At 35.9% G+C, this 23,872-nt stretch overlaps 1 protein-coding gene across 1 annotated transcript in view; it reads right to left on the bottom strand.

Moving 5' to 3' along the window:
- Positions 1-11,664: 11,664 nt before the first annotated feature.
- Acadl (acyl-CoA dehydrogenase long chain) overlaps positions 11,665-23,872 on the bottom strand; it is a 37,290-nt gene continuing 25,082 nt past the window's right edge. The window contains exons 9-11 of the mRNA XM_048344833.1: positions 18,529-18,656; positions 16,259-16,345; positions 11,665-12,350 (exon numbers count right to left, since the gene is read on the bottom strand). Coding sequence (XP_048200790.1) covers positions 12,257-12,350; positions 16,259-16,345; positions 18,529-18,656 — 309 coding nt within the window. The 3' untranslated portion in view covers positions 11,665-12,256. The remainder of the gene's footprint in view (positions 12,351-16,258; positions 16,346-18,528; positions 18,657-23,872) is intronic.

Genomic DNA, 23,872 nt, shown 5'->3' with positions numbered 1-23,872 from the left:
TGTATTAATTTTCCAGATAAGCAGAAAAGGAAGAATCTCAGTGAAGTTAATATGCCAACATATTTACTAGTAAATAACCAGAGTTCTTTCCCCACTACCTCTCATAGGACAGAAAGCTAGTTTAGGGCCTTGTACTATTTATGACTCTATATTTCTATGCCTACTATCATATTCTAGTGTATTTGTTTTTCTGACCAAATTCAGAATTTAGTAAAAGCAGTTAAGACTAAAGATGGAAATTCCTACTCAGAACTGATGTAGCTTTAGTCAGTGTTCATAGACAAGCAGAGAAAGGATAGGGGTAGGGAACAAATGTAATAGGATTTATTAGACCCAGAGATGGGCAATGGAGAGGACCGAACTGGTCCATGACTCTAGAGGAATTAAAAATTTACTACTTGTGCATAGAATATATGTAGCATATTTACTCATAATAAACCCTAACAACAAAAAGGTTCATCATCAATGAAAGGGTAAGAAATATGTAAAATATACATATATTACACTATGGAATGCTACTTAGAGGTAAAATTACTGGTATATAAAACAAGATGGACCAGTCTTAAGCAGTATACTGAATGAAAGAAACCAGACCACAAAAGATAATAAATACTGTAGAGTCCCATTTATATCTGGCTCTCAGAAGACTTATCTGTAAAGACAGAATGCAATTCAACAGTTATACAGGCCTGGGAAGAATTAAGGGGCTGTGAAGATATGTTGTACCTATGATCATCATTAAAGTGAAATGGATGCATAATTCTGTCAAGCCACTGAAACATACTTTAAGTGAATGTTATAGATATATCAAAATATATACATTTTGAGTACACATTACCTATGTGGGCCCCTAATTCAATAAAGTTGAGTTTTAAAACAACTATTGTTTGATGAATGTAAACTCAAATTTCAAGTCCTTCTTAATCCAAATACGTATGGAAAAATTTAAAGCTGGTTTGTATTAAAGATTCTGTGTTGTGTGTCAGAAAGCCTAGGGATTGAGGTGCAGGTTTTGGTAGAGTGCTTGCCTAGTGTATGTTTGATCGCTTGCAGCAGGTACACACACACAAATGGTTTAAAATACAAGACTTAATTGTCTCTTAGAACAAATTTTATTGATTCTTAGACTCCTTTCTTTCAGTTTTACATTTCTGACATCAGAATAGCCTCACAGTGCATGCATAAAGCAAAGCATTGTATGAATTGGCTGGCACTGTTTATTTCCATAATAAGCCATAAATAAACAATACATCTGAAGTCAGTGAAATGCAGTAAAAAAATAAATAAAAGTCTGGAAATAAGCATCCCCAAATCTCATACAATGGCTCTACCAACTCAGCAAGAGCACAGGTCCCTATCTATAACCCTGCTTTATCATTCTCAGCCCCTGAAAACTATACTCAATCTCATGGTCCTAATTTGCTTCCAGGTTCAGATAACTTTCTAGAGCACTTGTCTTCCATATGTTGGATCAGCATTCCATATTTTATGCCACCTCCACATCATCTGTACAATTACTACCACAGGGTAACACACAAACTACACTTTATGCACAATCCATTGCCAAGGACTACCTACACGACCCAGTTACAAAACATGAGAAATAGGTAAACATGTGTGCTTGAGTAAATATTGGACTCTCTTCCATAAATCCATGCCACAAATTTTCACAAGTGCAAAAGTGACAGTATGTGATCGTCTTTAGGCTTTCATTCCAGCAATCAGTATATATATAGTAGGTATTTGTGATAATTGGTGTTTATTAGTGACCTATTTGTTTTTCCCCCATAATTTCTCTTTCCTACCATTTTCCAGATTTTCTTGTTAGCTTTCCATTTAGTTCATGTGCTTAAGTGAATGTGCTGTGACCGCCATGTCCCAAAGAGAATCCTAATTGGTAATAAATAAGCTCATATATGTGATTTCCTTACATGTGAGCATTGGTTCAGAGGTGGGGACAGGGCCAAAACTAACAGCTTGGGAATAAGTTTTTCTTATGTCAAACCTGCACCAGAAGAAGAAAGTCCATTTCCTATGAGAAGTGTGAGTTTCAGAATCACAAGTCATGATCCTGAGGGATAGGATGCAACTGGCAGTGAATCCTTGCTGAGTTAAACCACTCAGAGAAACAGTTCTGAGTCTTCCCTGACTCTAACCTTTTCAGTTTTCTGAGTTTCTCCTCATTCTTTAACCCAAATTGAATTCGGTGTTTGTTTCTTGCAAAACAACCTATGGTTAAATTTTCTCCCATAAAATGTGACATACTTACCTTGGATTGTGCTAAGGTAAATTTCTGGTGGGCTTAATTTTGATTTAAGGACTGAACAAAGTATAATTTTAATAATCAAAATAGTTCCAAGGGAGTTTCATGAAACAGAATGAAAAACCAAAGCTAAAAGAACTGAAGCTGAGAAAGAAAAAAAAAAAAAAAAGCTGAGAAAACCTCACTAAGCCAACTAGACCTCTTTGGACAAATGGCTTATGTGGCTCCAACACAGGAACAGTACAAAGTGGAAAAAGGGAATTTTGTTGTGCCAGTTAGAAAAGAACATTTTTGAAAACAATAGCTAATGTCATATTGCTCAGGATTACCTGATGTCTACTATTTTATATAGTCAATGGGAATGAAAGGTATTACTGTATAGGTGACTAGTAGCTGGGAATGTGGCTTAGCAGTAGAGGGCTTGCCTAGCATGAACAAAGTGCTGGATTTGATTCCTCAGCACCACATAAACAGAAAAAGCCGGAAGTGGTGCTGTGGCTAAGTGGTAGAATGCTAGCGGTGAGCAAAAAGAAGCCAGGGAGAGTACTGGCAAAAAAAAATATATAGGTGACTAAAAGGTGGCCATGAGTTAATAATTGTCAAAGCTGAATAACGAAGTTGGTGGTTTATTAAATGCTTCTTTGTGCTTTTCAATATGTTTGTACTTTTCACAATAAAATGGAAAAATGAAACACAAACTTAAAGGGGCTATTATAGTCTAAGATGAAATTAAAAGAAACAAGGAACCAGACACTGGGGGCTCATGCCTGAAATCTTAGCTACTAAGAAGGCTGAGACTTAGAGGATTATGGTTTGAAGGCAACCCAGGCTAAAAAGTCTGAGAAACTTCACTTCTGATTAACCAGCTAAAAGCTGGAAATGTGACTCAAAAGGTAGAGTGCCAACCATGAGCAAGAAAGCTGAACCAGGGCAGAAGAACCTTGAGTTCAAGCCATGGTACTGCTGTGCGCACACATGAACACACACACACACACACACACACACACACACACACACAAAATAAAATGACTTTGATTAGTTGAATTTCTTTAAAATGTCCAAAATTCATTAATTCCTATTAATAAAAAAAGAGCAGTCCCATTAGAAGTTGCTACAACACTTTCTCATTACTCTAAAAATTGATTGAAGGAAAAAAATCGGTAAGTTTTCCTGGATTTTATTTATAAATATTAAAGTAGGTCATCCATGCCTAGCTCCTAGACTTGCCTTCAACAACTTGGCATTTTAAGAAATACAGTTAAGTCAGGCGCAGGTAGCGCATGCCTGTAATCCTACTCAGGAGGCTGAGATCTGAGGATTGCGGTTCAAAACTAGTCCAGCCAGGAAACCTATGAGCTCTTATCTCCAATTAACCACAGAAAACCAGAAAGGGTGCTTTGGCTCAAGGTGGTAGAATGCTAGCCTTGAGCAAAAGAGCACAGGGATAGCACCTAGGCCCTGACAGAAAGGAAGGAAGGGAGAGAGGGAGGGAGGGAGAGAGGGAGGGAAAGAAGAGAGAGAGGAAGGAAGGAAGGAAGGAAGGAAGGAAGGAAGGAAGGAAGGAAGGAAGGAAGGAAGGAAGGAAGGAAGGAAGGAAGGAAGGAAGGAGAAAGAGAGAAAGAGAAAGAAAGTTCCAGGTCAAGAACATAAAATTCCCAAAGAAATAAAGAAAATCCCCATGTCCTTCATAAAAACAAACACAAAAAAATTCAAACTACTACCCAATAAAAGAAAAATATATAAGAAGAATACAGTATAATAAACAACTGGGGTTAATTTCAAGAATACAAGGCTGGTTTGATGACAATTTGATCACTGCAACCATGCAAAGGTGGCTTGCACCTATAATCCTAACTATTCTGGAGGCTGAGATCAAGGAGCAAAGTTTGAAGCCAGCCTAGAAAGAAAAGTTGTGAGGCACCATCTCTAAAATAATCAGCAAAAAGCCATACTCTATTGTTGATGTTATATTTAAAGTTCTAGGTGAATTTCCTTTGGTGTATGCCACGTGGTTACTGTATATGATTTTGGTATACTGGGTATTGTATATATGCCTACGTGATCTAGGGAAGAGAAAGAAAAACGAGGGTGTAAGATATCACAAGAAATGTACTCACTGCCCTATTGTGTAACTGTACCCCTTTTGCACAACACCTTGTCAACAAAATTTAATTTTTAAAAAAAAGCCATACTAGAGGCATGGCTCAAGGAAAAGAGCACCAGCCAAGTAAGCAACCAAGCAATTGCAAGACCTTGAATTACACTCAAGTATGAGCAAAAATTTTCTTAAACCATCAATATATATTCCCAAGGTATAGTTTGAATGTTTGGTGATTGAAGCTCACGTTGAAACTAAGTCCCTTATGCATCAGAATTAAGAGACAAGTCAGCCTTTAAGAAGTAATGAGGCCCTGAAGATTCTGCCTCATGGTGGGATTAGTGCCTCTATAATTGGGCAGTAGGTGCTCCTTTCACTCTGCCATTTTGCCTGTGAGAACACAGTGTTATTCCCTGCCAGAGAACAGAGTTCAAGGTGTCATCTGGAAGCAAAGACTGAGTCTTTTCCAGATACCTACAAAGTACTTAGAAACTTGAGAAATAACTTTCTGTTACCCAGATGATAATATTTTGTTAAACCAGAAGGAACAGAATAACCATAAATCTAACAGAGGTTCTCATTTATGAAAGTTAACAAATGACTAGAAACAAAGACATTTATCTCTACATTTCTGTTCTACATTGTAGTACAATAATCAGTACAGGAAAATCAAAATGAAGGCAGCAAAGAGGGAAAAATAAATTTAAATGTAGTTGGGTGTGGTAGCACATTCCTATAATCCCAACTACTCAGAAGGCAGATATTGAGATGACTGTGGTTTGGGTAAAATGTCAGTAAGAACTCATCTCAAGAAATATGCTAGGTGTGGTAGCACATATCTGAAATTCCTGCTATATAGAGGCGGCAGCAGTAGCATCACAGTCTGAAGCCTGCCAGGCCCCAAAGTACAACAATCTATCTGAAAATAAAGCTTAAAAACGGGATGATGGTGTTGCTTAAATTATTGAGTTGTTGACTAGCAAATGCAAAGCCTGAATTCAAATTCTTGTATTTCTCAGATACATTTTTTAAAATTTCCTCTTGAACACAGTGTGAATGTTCAGGGCATCAGTGGCTCGTTCCAGTAACCCTAGCTACTCAGAAGGCTAAGATATGAGGATCACGATTCAAAGGCAGCCCTGGTAGGAAAGTCCAATTAATTACCAAAAAAAAAAAAAGCCTGAAGTAAAACTGTGGCTCACGTGGTAGCCTTGAGCAAAGAAGCTTCAGAGACAGTGGCCAGACCCTGAGTTCAAGCCCCAAGACTGGCACAAAAAAAAACAACAAATAAATTTTTCAAAATGACAAGCATGTAGACTAGGAAAAAAATAATTAAGGACTAGGGGCATGGCTCAAGTGTTAGATCATTTCCCTAGCAAACATGAGGGCCTATGTTTAAGTCCCAGGACCTCAAAAGATTCAAAGTTATAAACTTCTTATACATGAGTTACATTATTGTATCTATAGGAAAAAAATAAAGAATCTACAAAGTAACTACAGAATAAATGAGTTTAACCATACATGAGCAAAAATCAACTCAATTATGTTGGCAATAAATGGTTATAAACCAGAATTGAAAAGCAATATAATTTATAGTAACTGACGTAAATAAAAACATAGTAAAATGTGTACAACTCTGTATGGAAAACAAAAAATGCTGAAGACAGAAAGAAGGCATAAATGCATTCCTTTCAAACTGGTCTATAGACTTACCCATTCCAAACAAAACCTTAGTTGTGTATTATTTTATTTTATTTTCTGAATAATTATTTATCATCAAAGTGATGTACAGAGGGATTACAGTTTCATATGTAAGGCAGTGAGTACATTTCTTGTTCAACGTGTTACCTCCTTCCTCGTTCCCCTTCCCCTTACCCCTTACCCCTTCCTCTCCTCCTTCTCCCCTTACCCCCCATGAGTTGTTCAGTTGGTTTACACCAAATGGTTTCATAAGTATTGCTTTTGGAGTTGTCTTTTTATCCTTTGTCTCTCGATTTTGATATTCCCTTTCCCTTCCCTAGTTCTAATACAAGTATATACAGTATCCAGGGTACTCAGATGAGATACAGTGATAGCAGGGGTAAAAACACAGGAAGGGGATACAAGAGGAACAACAACAACAACAAAAAGCTACGGTTTCACATGGCATGTTGAAAATAATTACAACAGTGATATAACACGCTTTTTAGTAGTGTATTTTTGCATATATGTACTAGTTGCCTCAAAAATTTGCATGGAATGCAAAAGGCATTAAAAGAGTCAAAACAACAATTTTGGAAAAGGAGAATAAAGCTGGAGGAATTCCATCATCTGTTGAGAAGCTGCTGTTTTCAGGGCAATGTTAAAGGGACCAGACAGATCCATACAAGAGAGCAGAGTCCAGAAATTGGGCCACAGAAATGTGCTCACTTAATTTCTGATAGATACAAAAGCAATTTGATGAATAAAGATGGTCTTCCAACAAGTGTTGAAACAGACAGACATTGGTAAGGTAGACAGGAAAATGAATCTCAACCTCAAGCCTCCCACCTTATTAAAATCGTGCTAAAGGCAACATAGATCTAAATGAGTCATGTAAAATATAAAATTCTGTAAAGAAAACCTAGGAGAAAAACTGTATGTCCTGGTAGTGTGGGTAGAGTTCTTAGATAGGATACCTACCACATGTGTGACCTAGGAAAGGAAAAAAAAATGGATAAGTCAATTCATGAAAATTAAAAAATTTTAAAAAATGTTTGCTCTGTGAAGCCAATTGAAAAGAGAATTAAAGAGCTAATGAGTGATAGGGAAGAATAAAATATGTACAAATCAAGTATCTGACAAAGACTCATATCTATATGGGAAGAGCTTAATGCCAGCACCCAGCAACCTTTCAGTTTCCACAGAGCCCATGTAGACAACTCCTGAAGAGCAGCCAGATTGGTACAGTGCCTTGCCATCCTCCTGGAACAGGAGAGTTGGGGAGGCTGGTGAGGGAGGGGCTGCTCCAGGCCAGTTCTCCCTGGCTTCTCACTGTACTGAGGAGGCTGTTGGAAGATAGCTTGTCATTGTTCTGGTAAGGTTCCAAGCTCTCTGCCTACTCAACATTAAGGTGTATTTCCAACTAGTAAAGTCCTTTACAGCATCCCAGAATAAGCTCTTTAATGAGGCTTCCCTTTGGTCCTGATGCAGTCACCAGTCTCTTTTTACTTTGGAGTCACTGGGTACTCAAGGCACTGAATGTTGGCACCTTCAACTACTCTTCTTTTTACTCTATGTAAGCAAGTTACTGAGCCGAAACATGCACCTTTGCATTTTGGTACATAAATCTGTCAGCCTGGCACTTGACAATATCCAGACTACACAGAGAAGCTCTCATAGCTCAACATTAAGAAAACAACCAAACCACCTGAAAAAATGGGCAAACAATCTTGGACAGTTCACCAAAAAAAACAGGTAGAAGACAAATGTATGAAAGGCCCATCTACATCATTAGACATTAGTGAAATGGAAACTGGAGAAAATGGAAAATGGAATCACAAGAGGACCTCTCAAATGACCAAAATGAAAAATACAAATACTGAAGGATATTCAGAGCAACTGCAACTCTTACATTGATGATGGAAAGACAAAATAGTATCATATTCTGGAAAAACAGCACAGCAATGGCTTGTAAAGTTAAATGTGTTTAATCTTATCCAAGATTTCCTTAAGCACATGAGAGGACAATAGCATACCACTATCACTGATAACAAGTGAATTTTTTCTAAGATAACGAAAACATTCTCAAAAGGTTACATACTGTCTAGTTTCATTTGTGTTACTGTTGCAAAAGAATGAAGCTATAATGATAAAAGATTAGATCAGCGGGTGACAGGGGTTAAGAGGTGTGGGAAGGTCTGACTAGGAAGGCCATAAGGGAGTGTTGTGCTGGCATGGAGCTGTTTTGTCTTCTGATGGTGGTTTTAGTTACACATTAAAATTCTGAGAACCACAAAAGGCAACTTTATTGCATGGATACACAAAAAAAAGGAATAGTATATACCATGTTCATTTTTACAATTTAAAGAGAAGAGAGGATGATTCTTAAAAGAAATTTAGATAATACAGTCAAATAGAAGTTGAACTTTCTTTTCCCCCAACTATTGGAGCTTAAACTAAGGTTCTCAAATTCTGGCTCAGCTTTCTTGCTGACAGCTGATGCTTTCCTATCTGAGCCATGCCTCTAGCCTTGCTTTTTGCTGATTAAGTAGAGATGAGTCTCAGACTTTTCTGCCTGGGCTACTTCTGAACAGTGACCCTATCAACATACTGAGAAGCTAGGATTACAGGCTGGGGCCTCACACATCTGATTATAAGAAGGCATTCTGATACAGTTCAAAAATATTTTATGTGAAAGTTGGAATTATATGTTTCAGGTTTTGAAGTATGATGGCTTTCTGGCTGGGTAAAAACCTTTTCATCACTTAGACACATACCCTGAGATACATGTGTGGGGAACAGCATTAAGTGTAGGATTTGCCTCAAAATACTAAAGAACGGTGGAGATGGAAATTCATTATACTGTACTCTAGTTGATATTAAGTCTCTTTGGGGTTTTCTACCTTTTTTTTTTTTTTTAGAAAGATTTGAAAAGAGTAGAACTTTTTTCTACTTGCTCAGCAAAGCAGTAGGCACAGGTCTACAGTTGCTTTCTATCGCTAGGTCAAATCTTTCCAATGACTTCAAATAAATGCTGTGTGTTAAATAATACTGACAAGAAAAAGTCTCCCAGAAATCTTATACTCTGAGCAAAACACTACAGAAATTACTCAGATTTGTAAAGTGAATATTTTATAATAGCAAATCAAAACAGATTTCAAGGATGATATCAACACATTAAGGAACAAAAGTAATTTTAAAGCAGTAATTATGATTCTAAAAATCTAGGCTAAAACACAAAATTGCTAGATCTTTAAGTCCCCATTAATATTTACATTAAGGTACTTTCTGTGTCTGTCCAGTGTTCTTTTGAGCATTATTAATTATGGTTTCTTGAAAACTCAACACTACATTGATACAGATGAAAAATTCCTTCCTTAGGGCACAATGGTCAAAGCCACACAAACAAGACAAACTGTTTAAGCAGTATAAACCAAATGAAAGGTTGAGAATATATTCTGGGTTTCCTCTTGCTTTCAGCTTTAAGTCCATGATGTATTACATGCTTCTTTTGAGGTTGTAAAACAAGAATGATATTGGTAAGTTAAAGAAAACTACCAGTTTAGGAGCAAAAAATAAATCTCAGAGATAACTGTACCCAAGGCCTAACAAATGAAACTGTAACCTCTCTGTATATCACTTTGACAATAAATAAAAAAGAAAAAATATATACTAGGGAAGACTGGCAAAGAGGGTAAATAAAAATAGGATGAAGCCTGCTGAGTGGTTTTGAGAGGGAGAAATGGGATGAGGGAGTAGTGGAGGGAGGGAGGTTGATCATGAAACTCTTGAAATTCAATGAAACTCTCCTTGTACATATGGCTAATGTAATGTAATATATGGCTAATGTAACTAAATATTAGTTAATAAAAATACCTTAAGAAAGGATCTCACTTTGTGATTATATAAGACACACAACTTATTCCTAGTTCTAGAGGACTGTAATTGCTGTATGTAATTGCTTTTCTAAGTTTTTACTTGTGATAATTTCACCCTCTGCTTCTGTGACTGTTTCCCTTGGTCCATGTGCACATATCCTTGTCAATCAGTGTCTCTCCCACCTAATAATGACACTGCACTGACGGATGCAAGGATAGTGCAATGCAGTGTCTCATTATTAAGTTTTGTGACAGTGGCTGTCTTCGCTAATTTGTAAGGAACAAAAGAAAGCAAGGAGTATTCTAAGCTATAGAACCAGACTCTTGAGACACTAACCCTTACAGCTCTTTGAATTGTACAAATCACTCTAATTCTTCAACTTATTTTTTATTTAAATTTATTTATTGTCAAAGTGGTGTACAGAGGGGTTAGTTTCATAAGGCAGTGCGTACCTTTCTTATCAAACTTATTACCTCTTCCCTCATTTTGTAATTCTTTTAGGTAACAATACTAAAGTGTTTTGCTTCCAATGTTTCGAATTTGGGATTGTGAATGAAAGGCACCTGAAGGAATCCTAAGAAATTAAGTAACTTCAGGTTCAATAGATCCTAAGGGGTAATCATCATTCAAACTGAGGTCTTTCCACCTCTAAACAAGACTCCCTACAGTCTCAATTTAGCTTTTAATCCAACAAGGCATGTGATGTTTTCCCAAAGCACAGTTTCTCTTAAGATTCTAAATGGAAAGGAGAAAAGCTGAGGCAGGGAGATGGGAGGAGTGAAGTCTATCAAACCCCTTACACTTCCTGTTTGCAAGAGGGAGGTAAAAGACACAAATATTGTAATAAATTATTTCTTTTGGCCCGATTTTCATAGTAATTACTGCAGGTGAGAAAGAACCAATGGTGAGAACCATACAAACTTCTATACAAGAACAAATTATAGTCGTAGACCCCAAGGGAAGTACAGTTGTCTGCCTTCCCTCTACTCAGCCCAGTTGTCACTGTAGGTAATGTTTAAGTTAAACTACATTTACTTCTGCTTCAAAAATATTTCACTGGGTCAGTGGTGCATGCAAAGAAAAACAATTACTAAAATAATGTTGTCAGTTTACCAATTAAAATTAAATTTAACTTTTTTTTTTGGCCAGTCCTGGGCCTTGGACTCAGGGCATGAGCACTGTCCCTGGCTTCCTTTTGCTCAAGGTGAGCACTCTCACTTGAGCCACAGCGCCACTTCTGGCCGTTTTCTATATATGTGGTGCTGGGGAATCGAACCCAGGGCCTCATGTATACGAGGCAAGCTCTCTTGCCACTAGGCCATATCCCCAGCCCCAAATTTAACTTTTTATAATTATTTATTTTAAATGTTCAGTGTCTTCTTTTGTACTTAATATGATCAGCTTTCTGACCCTGTTTATTGCTACTTATTTACTTAAGAGTAGGGATTCTGCTAGGCTTATTTACCATCATATTTTTTATAGAAGGGCTAATAGAAGATACATACATAGTCTTCGTTCAATACAATCACACTGAATTGGTACGAAATAAAAGCTACTACTCTGAAACTTACCATTACCCTGAAATTTAAAGATGATGGATTACTCTGTTTTCCATTATAAGTTAAACTGAATGGAAATCTGTTGAAAGCCCAGGCAAGCATCAGTAGTTATGCAACTCAGCACATTCTCTCAACCAGAGCAGCTCCTCACTCATCAGCATTCACACAGACTTTCAGCACAAGGGTTGTTTTTGTTAGGTTTTACTTTATTTTAATTGGTACACAATAGTTGTATACATTTATAAGGTATAGTGCAGTGTTTTGCTTCAAGGGTTCCACTCACTGCTTAACAACAGCAAGAGGGGGTTACAGTAGCAGTTAAAACCAATGTCTTACAGAATTTGGAGCAAAAGGCAACTGAAATGACTTTGCATTCTAGGGGATATTTGTTTTTCCCTTCCAAAATCCAATACTGTAGTACAATGTTTTATTGTATATTAATATAGGATTATTTGACTCCATTTTAAAGATTTAAGCATTTTATGCTTTTTAGAACTTTATAGAGATTAACAAAACATTAAGGCTTCTAGTCTTTAGAAAATCTATGACCTCTTACTACATAAAAAAAATTAAGTCTTTATGGGAGAATTTACATTCTTTGGTGTCAGAAAGATTTCTCCTTCCACTGTGTTCATCTTTTATGTTAGTTTTTTTTTCTCTACAGAAAGCACACATAAAAATACATGTAGTGCTTCCCTCCTTTCCAGGTTATGTTTTCTGTTGAGAATATCTAAAAGCAAGATTAGCTCTCAAAGGCCTCTGTGCTGTGGTAGATGTCTATGCATCACGGACAATATCTCTTGCAATCAGCTCCTTCATTATTTCATTGGTACCACCATAGATTGGCTGGACTCTGGCATCCACATAAGATCTGGATAAATCAGAAGATGATTGATTTTATATAAATAAAAGAGATGAGAAATTTTCAGTATCATATCATCAGGTAAACTTTGAAGGCATTCATTTCATATGACCTACTCCATTTTAGTTCATCAGTGTTAAAAAACGGCATTCATTCTTGGCTGATATACTAAAAAAGACTATTACTAACAATGCATATAGCTATCCCTTGGCTTAAAAAGTGATAAATTCAAAATACCATTATCTTTCATATGATTTAATTTGTAAAATTCAAAATATAATATCTGCAGTCTCTTAAATTTGCAAATGCATGGGCTCATGTTTCCTCAGATAGTTGAAATCCAGTGATGTTAAAGAAAAAAAAGTGAGAAATTACTTATTTTCCTGCATCCCTTTAGATCCTACCATCACAACTACCACCAGGAATATAACCTGATACTTAAGAAAATATTGCTCCCCACAAAGTTTAACAAGTAACTTATTTGTGAGAAATGATTAACAGTCACTGCTGTGGTGTTAAAATAATAAATGGCTAGCTTTACTGCAAGATACATGCATGAAGACACATCAGTTATGGACTGAGCCCTGCGTGTCTGCTCTACAGAGAGCCACATCTTCAACCCTAGGAATGTGCTGTTGACACTCATGATAGCAACCACGCCAACATACAACTGTTTTTAGCTCTTCTCAACTTAATTTAACCTCTTAGCTTTGGGACCCAAAGGATAAATATTGTTTTACAGGTAAAAAGAACTAAGAATCAGGTAAGTTGGTGTATTTATTAATTAATAGGTACCACTTTGTGGTCACATAACAGGTAACTAGCACAGTGGAATGAGAATATAGGTATGTGGCCTTTTAGGCCAGTATATTTTTACTATTATTTACAATGTGTCCACTGGCCAAGGCATTTGAGCTAATTATTAAGCTTTGTACTTTCCCAGCAGACAAATCCAAAGGTATTCCCCCACCCCCAGTATAAAATTTAGATTTTAGTTATTTACTTTTTAAGTCAAATTAAATGTGCTAGCTCTCTAAGAACATGACCATTTCTGGACATAAATTTTGCCTTTCTATATTAATCAAGGTATCTTGCAAGCAAGGAGAAACTCAGTAACTACTCATATGATTTTCTACTTTAGAAAGGAAGTTACCAATCTCAGAACTTCTTCATGAGTTTTAAAATCTAGACACATTCTCAAATATATGTTTTTCTGAGCAGGTTTTCTTGTTCCCCACAAAAACAAGCACTTGTATTTTAAGGACTTTCTTGGCATTTAGGCCTACCTCACCAATCTCAACACTTTGAGACATTTTTGGCCTAGGTTAAATATTTTTTTACATTAAACAAGCTCCAAGAGAATATGTAATAACAGATCAGTAGACCTGCTTATGAGTTACTAATTAAATTTAGTCATCAACTAAAATTAGTAGAGAAAGGCAGCAGGAGAAATGTTTAACTACACTGAAGCTCTCCATGTCAAGCTACTCTTCGTAGCTTGACAGAAAAACCTTCAAACATCAAAACCTAAGATCTACTTCTTTTAGACATACACCAAATATGCAAGACTGAAATAGACCTACGTGTCTATTAATTAAAAACAGAAACTACAGAAGACATAGCTCAGTGGAAGAACTTTCATTAGTGACACAAGCCCTGAGTTCAAACTCCACTACCATGAAAAAAAAAGTTTTTTATCTTTTAAGCCAAGACTCAACAATATGTATACATGCATGTACGTGTGTGTTTACACACACATCAAATAGTGTAGTTTAATCTAAGGATATAAAACAAAAACAAGATACTTCTTCTCTTAAATCATAGTCTGTACATTATACTCTTACTATCAAATTGGTTTTTTTTAGAAAAATATTAAGTGATAGTACAATTCCCTATGTCTTTGGAAGAAAGAATACTCTAAAGAGTCTTTGAACTAACGTGCAGCCAAAAAGAAAAATGATTATTTCTTAAAGAAAACAGAACACAGAATTTAAACTAAGCTATTAAGCTATACTTTTTCTTGCTATTGATCTAAAGGAATGGACTCCGAGAAAGCAGAGACAATGGTCTAAACCGCATTATAATGTGAAACTATGTAGAATGGTTGACTCATCTTCACTTAGAATATAAACTAAACAAGCAAACATTGAGTACTACATGTCTACATTCCCAGAAGTTCTAATAACAGAGTTAAGCACAAACATATAAACACCCATCATTTGACTTTCTGATTATTACAGATAAGTATTGTGAAAACATAAAAATTCACAGGAAAAATTCCAATGATTAAGTTTATGCTAGCATAACTGAAAGTTTACTTCTCATTCTATGACCACGTGAAGATTAAAACCAAAACCTGCATTTGATTTGAAGCAGTTCTAAAAATATATACCAAAATCCAAGCCCGGGGACTGATTTTTAAAAAATAATTTAGCTACTTTCTGCATATATTCTACAGTGAGAAAAAAAAAACCACCTAGCTGCTTGTTTTCATAAATTGTTATAAGTTACATATATCCAGTAATTAAAGCATTCAGAGCTGCTCAGTGACTAGGAAATATTAGCAATTCATATCTATGCTAGAGCTTCTTCCTTAATGAAACTTAAATGTTTATTTTCGTTAATAAGAAATATGTCTGTCCAATGTTTTCAATTATTGTTGTCAAAATGATGCATTCAAGAGCATTAGGCTGACAGTTCAACTAGAACTTGATCATTTTTCCCTTTAATATACTATATTCAGATAAAATTGTTATTTTCATTTCATTGTTATTTTCAGTTTCAGAATGAATATATACATATACATATACATATATATGTGCACACACACATCACTGGAGGAGGGGTTCCTTATATTGGAGTTAGTGAACGCCGATTTTGTGCTTGTTGTGCAGGCATTTTGTCACTCAAGTCATAGCCGTACTTTTTTGTTTGGATTAATTTTCATATAAGGTAGAACTTGTACTGTTTGCCTAGAGCCAGGTTCAGACCACAATGTTATGCCTCCTGCACAGCCAGAATGATAAGTATGTACCACCACACCCAGCTTGTTTATTGAAATGAGGTCTGGCTAATTTTTTGCTCTGGTTGGGTTTGAAGTGATCTTCCTTGATCTACATCTCCCAAGTAGCTGAGATTACAGTCAGTTATAAACCACTATACTTGAGAAACCTTTCTAAACTGAAAATACTGTAAAGCAAGCAGAAAAAATATTTCCAAGATGATAGGGAGAAATATCAGTGGGAAACTGAGGTAAACGACTGTAGAAAGAAAAAAGAAAGCTAAAGGAACGGGGGAAGAATGTGAAGAAGAAAATACTTATAAATTGGTTCTGGTTTTCACTCCGAAGAGTCATATCTGGCACAATAAAAAGAAGTGTATTTACTTTTATTGAAAAGATACAATATTTGGAAAAAATATTTTTACTTTTCAAAACTAAATAACCAAGTATTTAAGTTTTGACATTTTAGGTACTTTAGTATGTAGCCTAGTAGTTCTTGCACAGCTAATTCTTTTTTTCTTACAAAGTAGCCTGGGAAGTGGTTAAAGTGCTTGCTCAATACAAGAAACCCAGTACTACAACAGCAACAACAACAAAACGTAGACAAACAAGTAAAATTCAAAATAAGCAAATTAAGAAGTAATATATATATATTTCAAAGCCAACCATTAAATCTTAGTGTGTATATATAATATATATATATATATATATATTTCAAAGCCAACCATTAAATCCCTTTGCTTCTTCTAAATATAACAAAATCCTGCTTCCATTTGAATGCATATACTCCTTAGTGGAAAAATAATTCTGTACCTTCTTTCCCTCTTTATCTGATGTACAAAGTACACTAAAGAATTTTTCTTCTGTTTGTGTTTTCATGTGATTAAGCAGAGAATAAAAGAAAAACCATACTCACTTTGCGATAGGATACTCCCACATGTACCCCCAGCCTCCGTGGAGCTGTACGCATTCATAAGCGACACTGTTCTGCAATTCAGAAGCCCTAGATGAGCACACAGAGAACGGTGAGCCTACTTTCATGAGGTACTTGACAATCAGCAAATAAAACATCTATGATTGTTTGGATGCAGCCACTAATCTAGCAATTCAAATAGGCATATGAGACAGCTAAGAAAGGATGATACAAATTACATATGGAATAAATTCAGGTGAATTTTCACACAAACAATTCCTTCATGATTTGTACTTCTGTCTGGGTTTTTATTAAGGCTAGAAACAAAATACAGGAAACTCAGAATATCAGGTTTTTAGCTATGGGCTTGAAAAGCATAAAGAGTAGAATTAGGTATAAGTTATTTAGATTCTCTGTTTCATCTAAACTACCCAGGCAGCTAGTACTTTTTGCCTTTGTAATGTCTTACTTTCTCCAAACATGTCATGGTCTAACTGAAGACAAGTGTGTGCGTGTGTGTGTGTGTGTGTGCGCGCGCGCGCGTGTGTCCCTGGCCTCTCACGTGGCTCCCTAATCCCAAGGCTAGTACTCTACTACTTGAGCCATGCCTCCACTTCTCTAAAGACAACTGTGAATTTCAAAAACTATAAAAATGGTATGGTTCTGGGTGACATTGATCACAATGCATGGTACTCAGAACCTGGTTTATAGAGTTGTGACTTCTTTGTAAAACTACTAGAGTAATGAAATGCCTAATGTATGAAAGTGTAACCTCTCTGTAATTCAGTTTGATAAAAAAATATATATTATAAAAAAAATAAAAAAACTATGGTTCTGGCTTTTCAGAAGCAAACTGAAGGTAGCAGTGAAAAGCTAAGAGGGTAGATTATGGAAGTGCATGTCTTCCCATAGGTAACTTCAGGGGCTTGTTAGGGCTAAGAGGGAGGGAGAGGGATTAATATGAAATATTTGACAAAAAGTCTTCTCTGATCTCACTCAAATGTTTGTTTTACAGTGCTGTAACTGAACCCAAGGTCTTACACACGTGAGGCAAAAGCTCTACCACAGAACTTACCCAGTAACAAATTAAACTATCAGTGAAATCCATAATATGAATGGTAGGATTTTATTAACCTTAAAGTAACAATATAAATTAGTTTATCATTCTTTTCTACTTGCTTCTCAACAGTGGAAAATATAAAACAAAAGTATACATAGGTACATTTCCATATTCAACTAATTCTAACTTAACACAGTATAGGTAAGGATGTTCCTAAGAAATAAACTAGCCATCTAATGATTAAAGGACAAATCACTGAGGATAATTATATGTGGAGTTCAGTATTTTTTGTACTTGGAAAGTATTTTAGTGAACTATTTACTGGACTATAATTTGTAGTTCTAGCTGCTTCAGTATCATTATGCCTATAAATGTGGTGTTTTCAAAGAATAAGATTAATAAGCTGTATAAAGTTCTCTTCTCAATAAAATCTAAAATTCTTATCACACTAGTCAAAGAATTTGTTATAAACATAAAATGTTTTCCCCAGAAGTACAAGTTTTTAGTAATTTCACTTTACATTTCTGTCTGGCAAGTTTATTATTACGGAATTGTTACATAAAAGCCTTATATAGAAGGTTGTTGTTTTTTTTTTTTTACAAGAACTTCATGTTTCACACTATATATTGTTCATCTTTAATTAAAATCCAAGCCATTTCAAGTTTAATAGTACAGTGTTTTTTTCACTTAATAAGAGCATACAACTTTTGACAGTACAGTATTTTTTTGCTCAGACCAGGAAAACACTTTACATAAGAAGAATCCTACCAAACCAAATTATTTCAAGGATAATACAAAACTGTCCCAGAAATAATAAGATTTAGCTGGAGTATGTAATGGAAGAATTGGGACTTTCTTATAGGAGCCCTCACTGTTTTACTGTTCTACCCTTTCAGTCTTACCATACTGCCACTCTTTAGGTAATATGTAATTAAACTGCTATTTGAATTAACTCATCAATCACTCTATTTCAGTCTCTTACTCTTTTCTTTTAAGTGGTAAGCTATAAATTAAATACCAACTTGCATAATTCTTAGCACATTATAAATAGGCCTAATGGAGTGTTCCAGCAGTATTTTAAAGCTAATTCTTACAGCTATTTTTCATTTATACAGCCTTCTTCCTTTAATACCTTCAAGGCTGCATTCGAAGTTGGCAGAATTCCACAGCAGTTTGAGAAAACAACACATTTTAATTATTGCAGAATGCATACCAATATTTTGCCATGGAAGCAGAGGCAGAGTCCAGGCGTTTCTTCTCATGAAGCTGCAGACAGCTGTCCACAAAAGCTCTGGTTACACATATGTGTGTTTTTAATTCTGCTAGTTTGTGCTGTACTGTCTTATGATGAAAGAAAAAAAAAGCATGGAAAGAGTACACATTTTTACTCAGCATCTCAGAATTAAACAATTTAAAAAAACACTTCTAGGACAAAACAAAAGTTGAATTGCTGGGTTTTCCTCCCACAAAGGGGTGGGGGTGGGGGAAGGCATATGTTCTTTAAGAAAGATTAAAATAAGCAGGGAGCCAGTGGCTAATATCTGTAATCTTAGCTACTCAAGACACTAAGACCTGAGGAATGAGGTTTGAAACCAGCCAGCCAACCGGGGCAGATAAATCTGAGAGATTCTTACCTCCAACTAACCAGTAAAAATCTAGGACTGAAGATGTGGCTCCAGTGATTTTGCATAATCCTTGAGAAGGGGCTGGGAATATGGCCTAGTGGCAAGAGTGCTTGCCTCGTATACATGAGGCCCTGGGTTCAATTCCTCAGCGCCACATATATAGAAAAGGCCAGAAGTGGTGCTGTGCCTCAAGTGGTAGAGTGCTAGCCTTGAGCAAAAAGAAGCCAGGGACAGTGCTCAGGCCCTGAGTTGAAGGCCCAGGACGAGCAATACTAGCACACACAAAAAAATTTAACCCAGTATATTTGAGTGATAAGAAAACTGTGCTGAAGGATATAAAAAAATAGCTAAATTATATCTCATCTTTTAGACTGAAATTAAGACAAAGAAAACGACTTTCAAACAACATGACTTTATATACTGCATGAGCACCATCTTGTGGTACAGTCCTTTAGGTACAACTGCCAAAACACCTTGTTATCTTCAGAGACTGATGATTTATTCTCTATTTTGTATGCACATTTCCCTACATTGCCTCCTTGCCTTGAAGTGAAATAAAGTAAAAGCTGGAGGGAAAATCCTGTAACCTCTTTTATCTCACTCCACCCTCACTCCCTACTTTTAGGTGTAGCCAGTCTCTAGGATCAATGAAATGTCATGGGTTGTCACTACTACTTATCTATCTCCTACTGTCCAGGAACAACCAATAGTATTTCTGTTCTATGTAGACAATCCTCCATTGTTACTTATGGCTCCCCCTTTGGTCAAGTTTTATTTCATTCTTCACTCTTGGCTTTCACATCCTGAACTTTTGAGATTACATCTGTTGCCTCTGGCACCAGCTCTTCAGGAAACTGGCTTGGACTTGAAATACTGCTGCATTCTATTTATAGTAGCTTACAAAAGTACACCCTATTCTAGCTGAAGTCTGAGGCCCAGCTGTGGTGAGCTGGCTCTACTTTCCTTGTAGAAATTCAAATAGAAATGTTTTTGATCATTCTGCTTCTGTAGAACTTAAGAGCCATTCACTGTGGCTAACAGATGGTACAAAGTAGAAGTTACTCATAAAAATGGTCAGAGTAATTCAAGTTAGACATTAATGCATCTACCTATCTATACACTTTCTTGGAAAATAATACTTCTAGTCACAATGAACTAGTGGAGGAAGAATGCTACTGCCACCTTCTGAAATTTAGTGAACTTCTGTAAGGTGATATGCACTGATGTACTTTTGCACTTATACAAACATGAACGAGAATCTCAGCATGATTCTCCCATACAAGAGCTTTTCCTGTGTGATCCCTGAGATTCTTGAGGCTGAAGTGAAATTTCAGACCAGGCTGAAATCACTTAGAATTCTTACTTCTTTGCATCCACTAGGTCTAGAGATCAGAAAAAAATGTCTCCAAGAGAGCATGATTTATACCCTTCAGATAAAGAGATTAAGTATTAACATATTTGTGGCATTGGGCTGTGTGTAACTAAACAGAATTTGCCTTTGCTATTCACTATAGACACTGTGTCATGCTTTCTTTCTAACAAATCACAGCTGATAATTGTACTACATTTTATTAGAGTATTTTGAATGATCTACATGTTCAAAGCAGTATATTTAACAACCACTAATATTTGCTAATGGGTAATAATGCAGCTAGTATTAAAATCCATCCCAAATTACTAAGTGGATGGGTCGGAGTCTCTTTCAGAGTCTGAATGACAAATACCTTAGAATTTTAGAATTTAGAACATATTTCAAACAGGTTATTTAATTCAGTAGGCATTTAAGCAGCGGCATGATAATATAGTATGCTTTAATGTAAAATAAAACAAATAAAATTTGCTATGTAATTTTATAGTTATTTAATGCTCAAGGCCTAAGAACTGTTTTAGTGCATAAAGGACAAAGTGTAATTTCTCCCTCTCCTATTCCTTTCCCTAATACTATGGGCCTTTAGAATCAAAAGAACCTACTATACAGGAAATGACTAAGAGCTCTCATTAGAAAAGAACATTCCATTTCACTTCATTGGTCACTAGGAAAAGGAAACAAGGAGAGAAAAAAAGGCATCCACTTTAAACTTCTGGGCAATAAAAAACAACATGCCTAAAAGTACAGATTCTGGAATAGAATGTCTGTATAATTTTGGACAAATCACTTATCTTTGCCTCAATTTCCTTATCTTTAAGATGAACTTTGATTATAACAATTATTACATACAGTTGTAAAAAATAGGACAGTTCACTTAGTACAGTCTGGAACACAGTTGATAAATCATGGCCATTATTATTCAGCACCCAACTTTTACTATTTTATTGTGTTCCAGGGAAAATTACAAACTATGATATCACCTGTGGAGTATATAGAGCTAAGTATAATGTGATACATAAGGTCTATTTCAGTTGAACAATTCGAAACATAGTATATTCAGCTATAGAATAGGAGGTATTGGTCATTTATCTTCTCTACATATATCCTACTGGAAATAAAAATATTATTTGAAAACACTATTCAAAATAGAAAAAAATAAAAGATTAGCTCAGAATTCTCAACACATACATTTGGAAAGTAATATTGCTTTGTATCCATATGAATGACGAAGAATGTTATTGCCACCATCTAAAAAGTTAGTGAGGGCTGGGACTGTGACTTTGTGGTAGAGTGCTTGGCTAGCATGCATGAAACCTTGGGTTCGATTCCTCAGTACCACATAAACAGAAAAAGCCGGAAATAGTATTGTGGCTCAAGTGGTAGAGTGATAGCCTTTGGCAAAAGAGGCTTAGGACAGTGCCCAGGCCCTGAGTTCAAACCCCAGAATTGGCCAAATAAATAAATAAAAAGTTATTGCAATTCTTTTTCAAGAAGTGACATTTGCTTTGGAAAACAGGATTAAAATTCCTTACTTTTTGCTACAAAAATGCAATTAAGTACAGTCATGTGCTATGATGGGGAAATGTTCTATAAAACATGCCATTAGGCAATTTCATAATTCTGCAAATATCACAGTGTAATTATACAAATCTTGATGGTATGTCAATCAATCCACAGAGACTATTGATACAGCCAAGACACAGGGAAAACAATACTTGAAGCTGCTGTTGGTATGAACATGGCAAATTGTTTTATAATACACTTTTTAATAACTAAAAGTGATAGACTCTAGAATAACAACCGAAAGTGCAGTATAATAAATATACAAGGAGTATAGTCAACTATTATCAAGCACTATATAGTATGAAGAATTGTATGCATGCTATATTTTTATGACTGATGGTTTGGCTGCACCAGCATCTCTACAAACACCCAGGTAATGGTTAAGCTACCATGTTACAATGGTTACATCACTTGGTCATGTTTGCAGTCCATGGTTATACAGTCCATAGTGTTAAACATTACATGAATATGTTTGTTAAAAGAAATGTTTAGGGGAAGTAATAATAGTTTTCTAGTTCCATTATGTATAAATGTCAAATCACATCTTTTTGAGGCACTCAGGCAATCTAGGTAATATTATAATCATCTTTGTTGTAATCTAATATGAATTCCACAAATAGTAAATGTACATCCTTGTAGTAAATAGAAGGTTGGAAATTATATCTAGTTGGTTTCCTTTCTAAAGTTTGCTGTAAGCTTTACTCTATAAAAGTTTTAGTAAACATTATTGGTGTGAGGCTGGATATTAGAAGCAAATGATAGGATTCCACTTGCAGGACTGATGAGAAAGTTACATTCTGATACAAGTGGTGAACTTCTTTTATATTTCTAGGAACTTTAGCGTGTATTTCCAGAGTCAAAGATATCATATTACATTTGAGTGCTCAACAAAATTAAAAAAAAACAACCAACAGAAACAAATCGTGTGTGACAATATTTCTCTATAGATTGTCAGGTGACTTTTTTGAGGGGGTTCAGGGAGGGAGTTGAAATCAGGGTCTTGCTACTTGCCAGGCAGGTATACTGCAGCATAACTCATGCCTTTAAACCAGTTTGTTCTTGTTGTTTTTTGGACAGGTTCTTTTTGTCCAAGCTAGCATGGATCACAGCCAGGTGACAGAAGAACACCATTACTGTGCCTAGCTTTTCATTAGTTGAGAGGAATCTTGCAAACTTTTTCCCTATGTGGCCATCTACAGGCTTGATCCCAGCTTCTGAAGCAGCTAGAATTACAAGTGTGAGCCACTGTGCCCAGTCAGTATTTTGAGGAAGATAATTCATGGAAGATAATTCATGTCCTCCCTCTAGGATACTAAATATACATGATACTTAGTCACTGCATTGTGAATACCTAAGGGGAGATGCCTGGCACTGAGAATTACTGACATATGAAAACTCAGTCCCATAAATGAAAGGGAATATACAATATTACATCACTGCTTTTAGCTGTGATAGTGATGCACACCTACCTGTTAATCCCAGTATAAGGGAGGCTGAGGTAGCAAGACTATGAGTTTGAGGGCAGGCTAAAACTATATAGATAGACCTTCTTTCAGAACACAAAAACAAACAAAAAACCTTTGCTCTTAAGCAAATTACAATTTAGAAGTCAATTGGACTTGTTTTGTCAATCTCATATTTTTAACATTTTTCTTCATTGAGTGTGCACACGAATGAGACTGTTCAAGATCTCTCTTATCAGTAAGACAGGACTAAAGTCATTTTATTAAGACAGAGAAAAATTAAGTTGGTGATAATATAGGCAGCAAGCAGTTTTCAGAAGACATAGAAGCCTGGTAACATCTGCCCTAGCAACTCAGGAGGCTGAGATCTGAGAATCATGATGCAAAGGCAGCTCGCAAGCAGGAAAGTCCATGAGACTGTGACCTCAATCGCCAAAAAGTCAGAAGTGAAGCTGGGGTTTAGATGGTAGTACATTAGTCTTGAGTGCTAAAGCTCAGGGACATCTCCTAGGCCCTGAGTTCAAACTCCAGGACTGG

Source organism: Perognathus longimembris, chromosome 4 (genome assembly GCF_023159225.1).
Source record: "Perognathus longimembris pacificus isolate PPM17 chromosome 4, ASM2315922v1, whole genome shotgun sequence".
Taxonomy (NCBI): Eukaryota; Metazoa; Chordata; class Mammalia; order Rodentia; family Heteromyidae; genus Perognathus; species Perognathus longimembris.
Note: the sequence above shows the minus strand (reverse complement) of the source record. Positions and strands in the feature narration are given on the sequence as shown.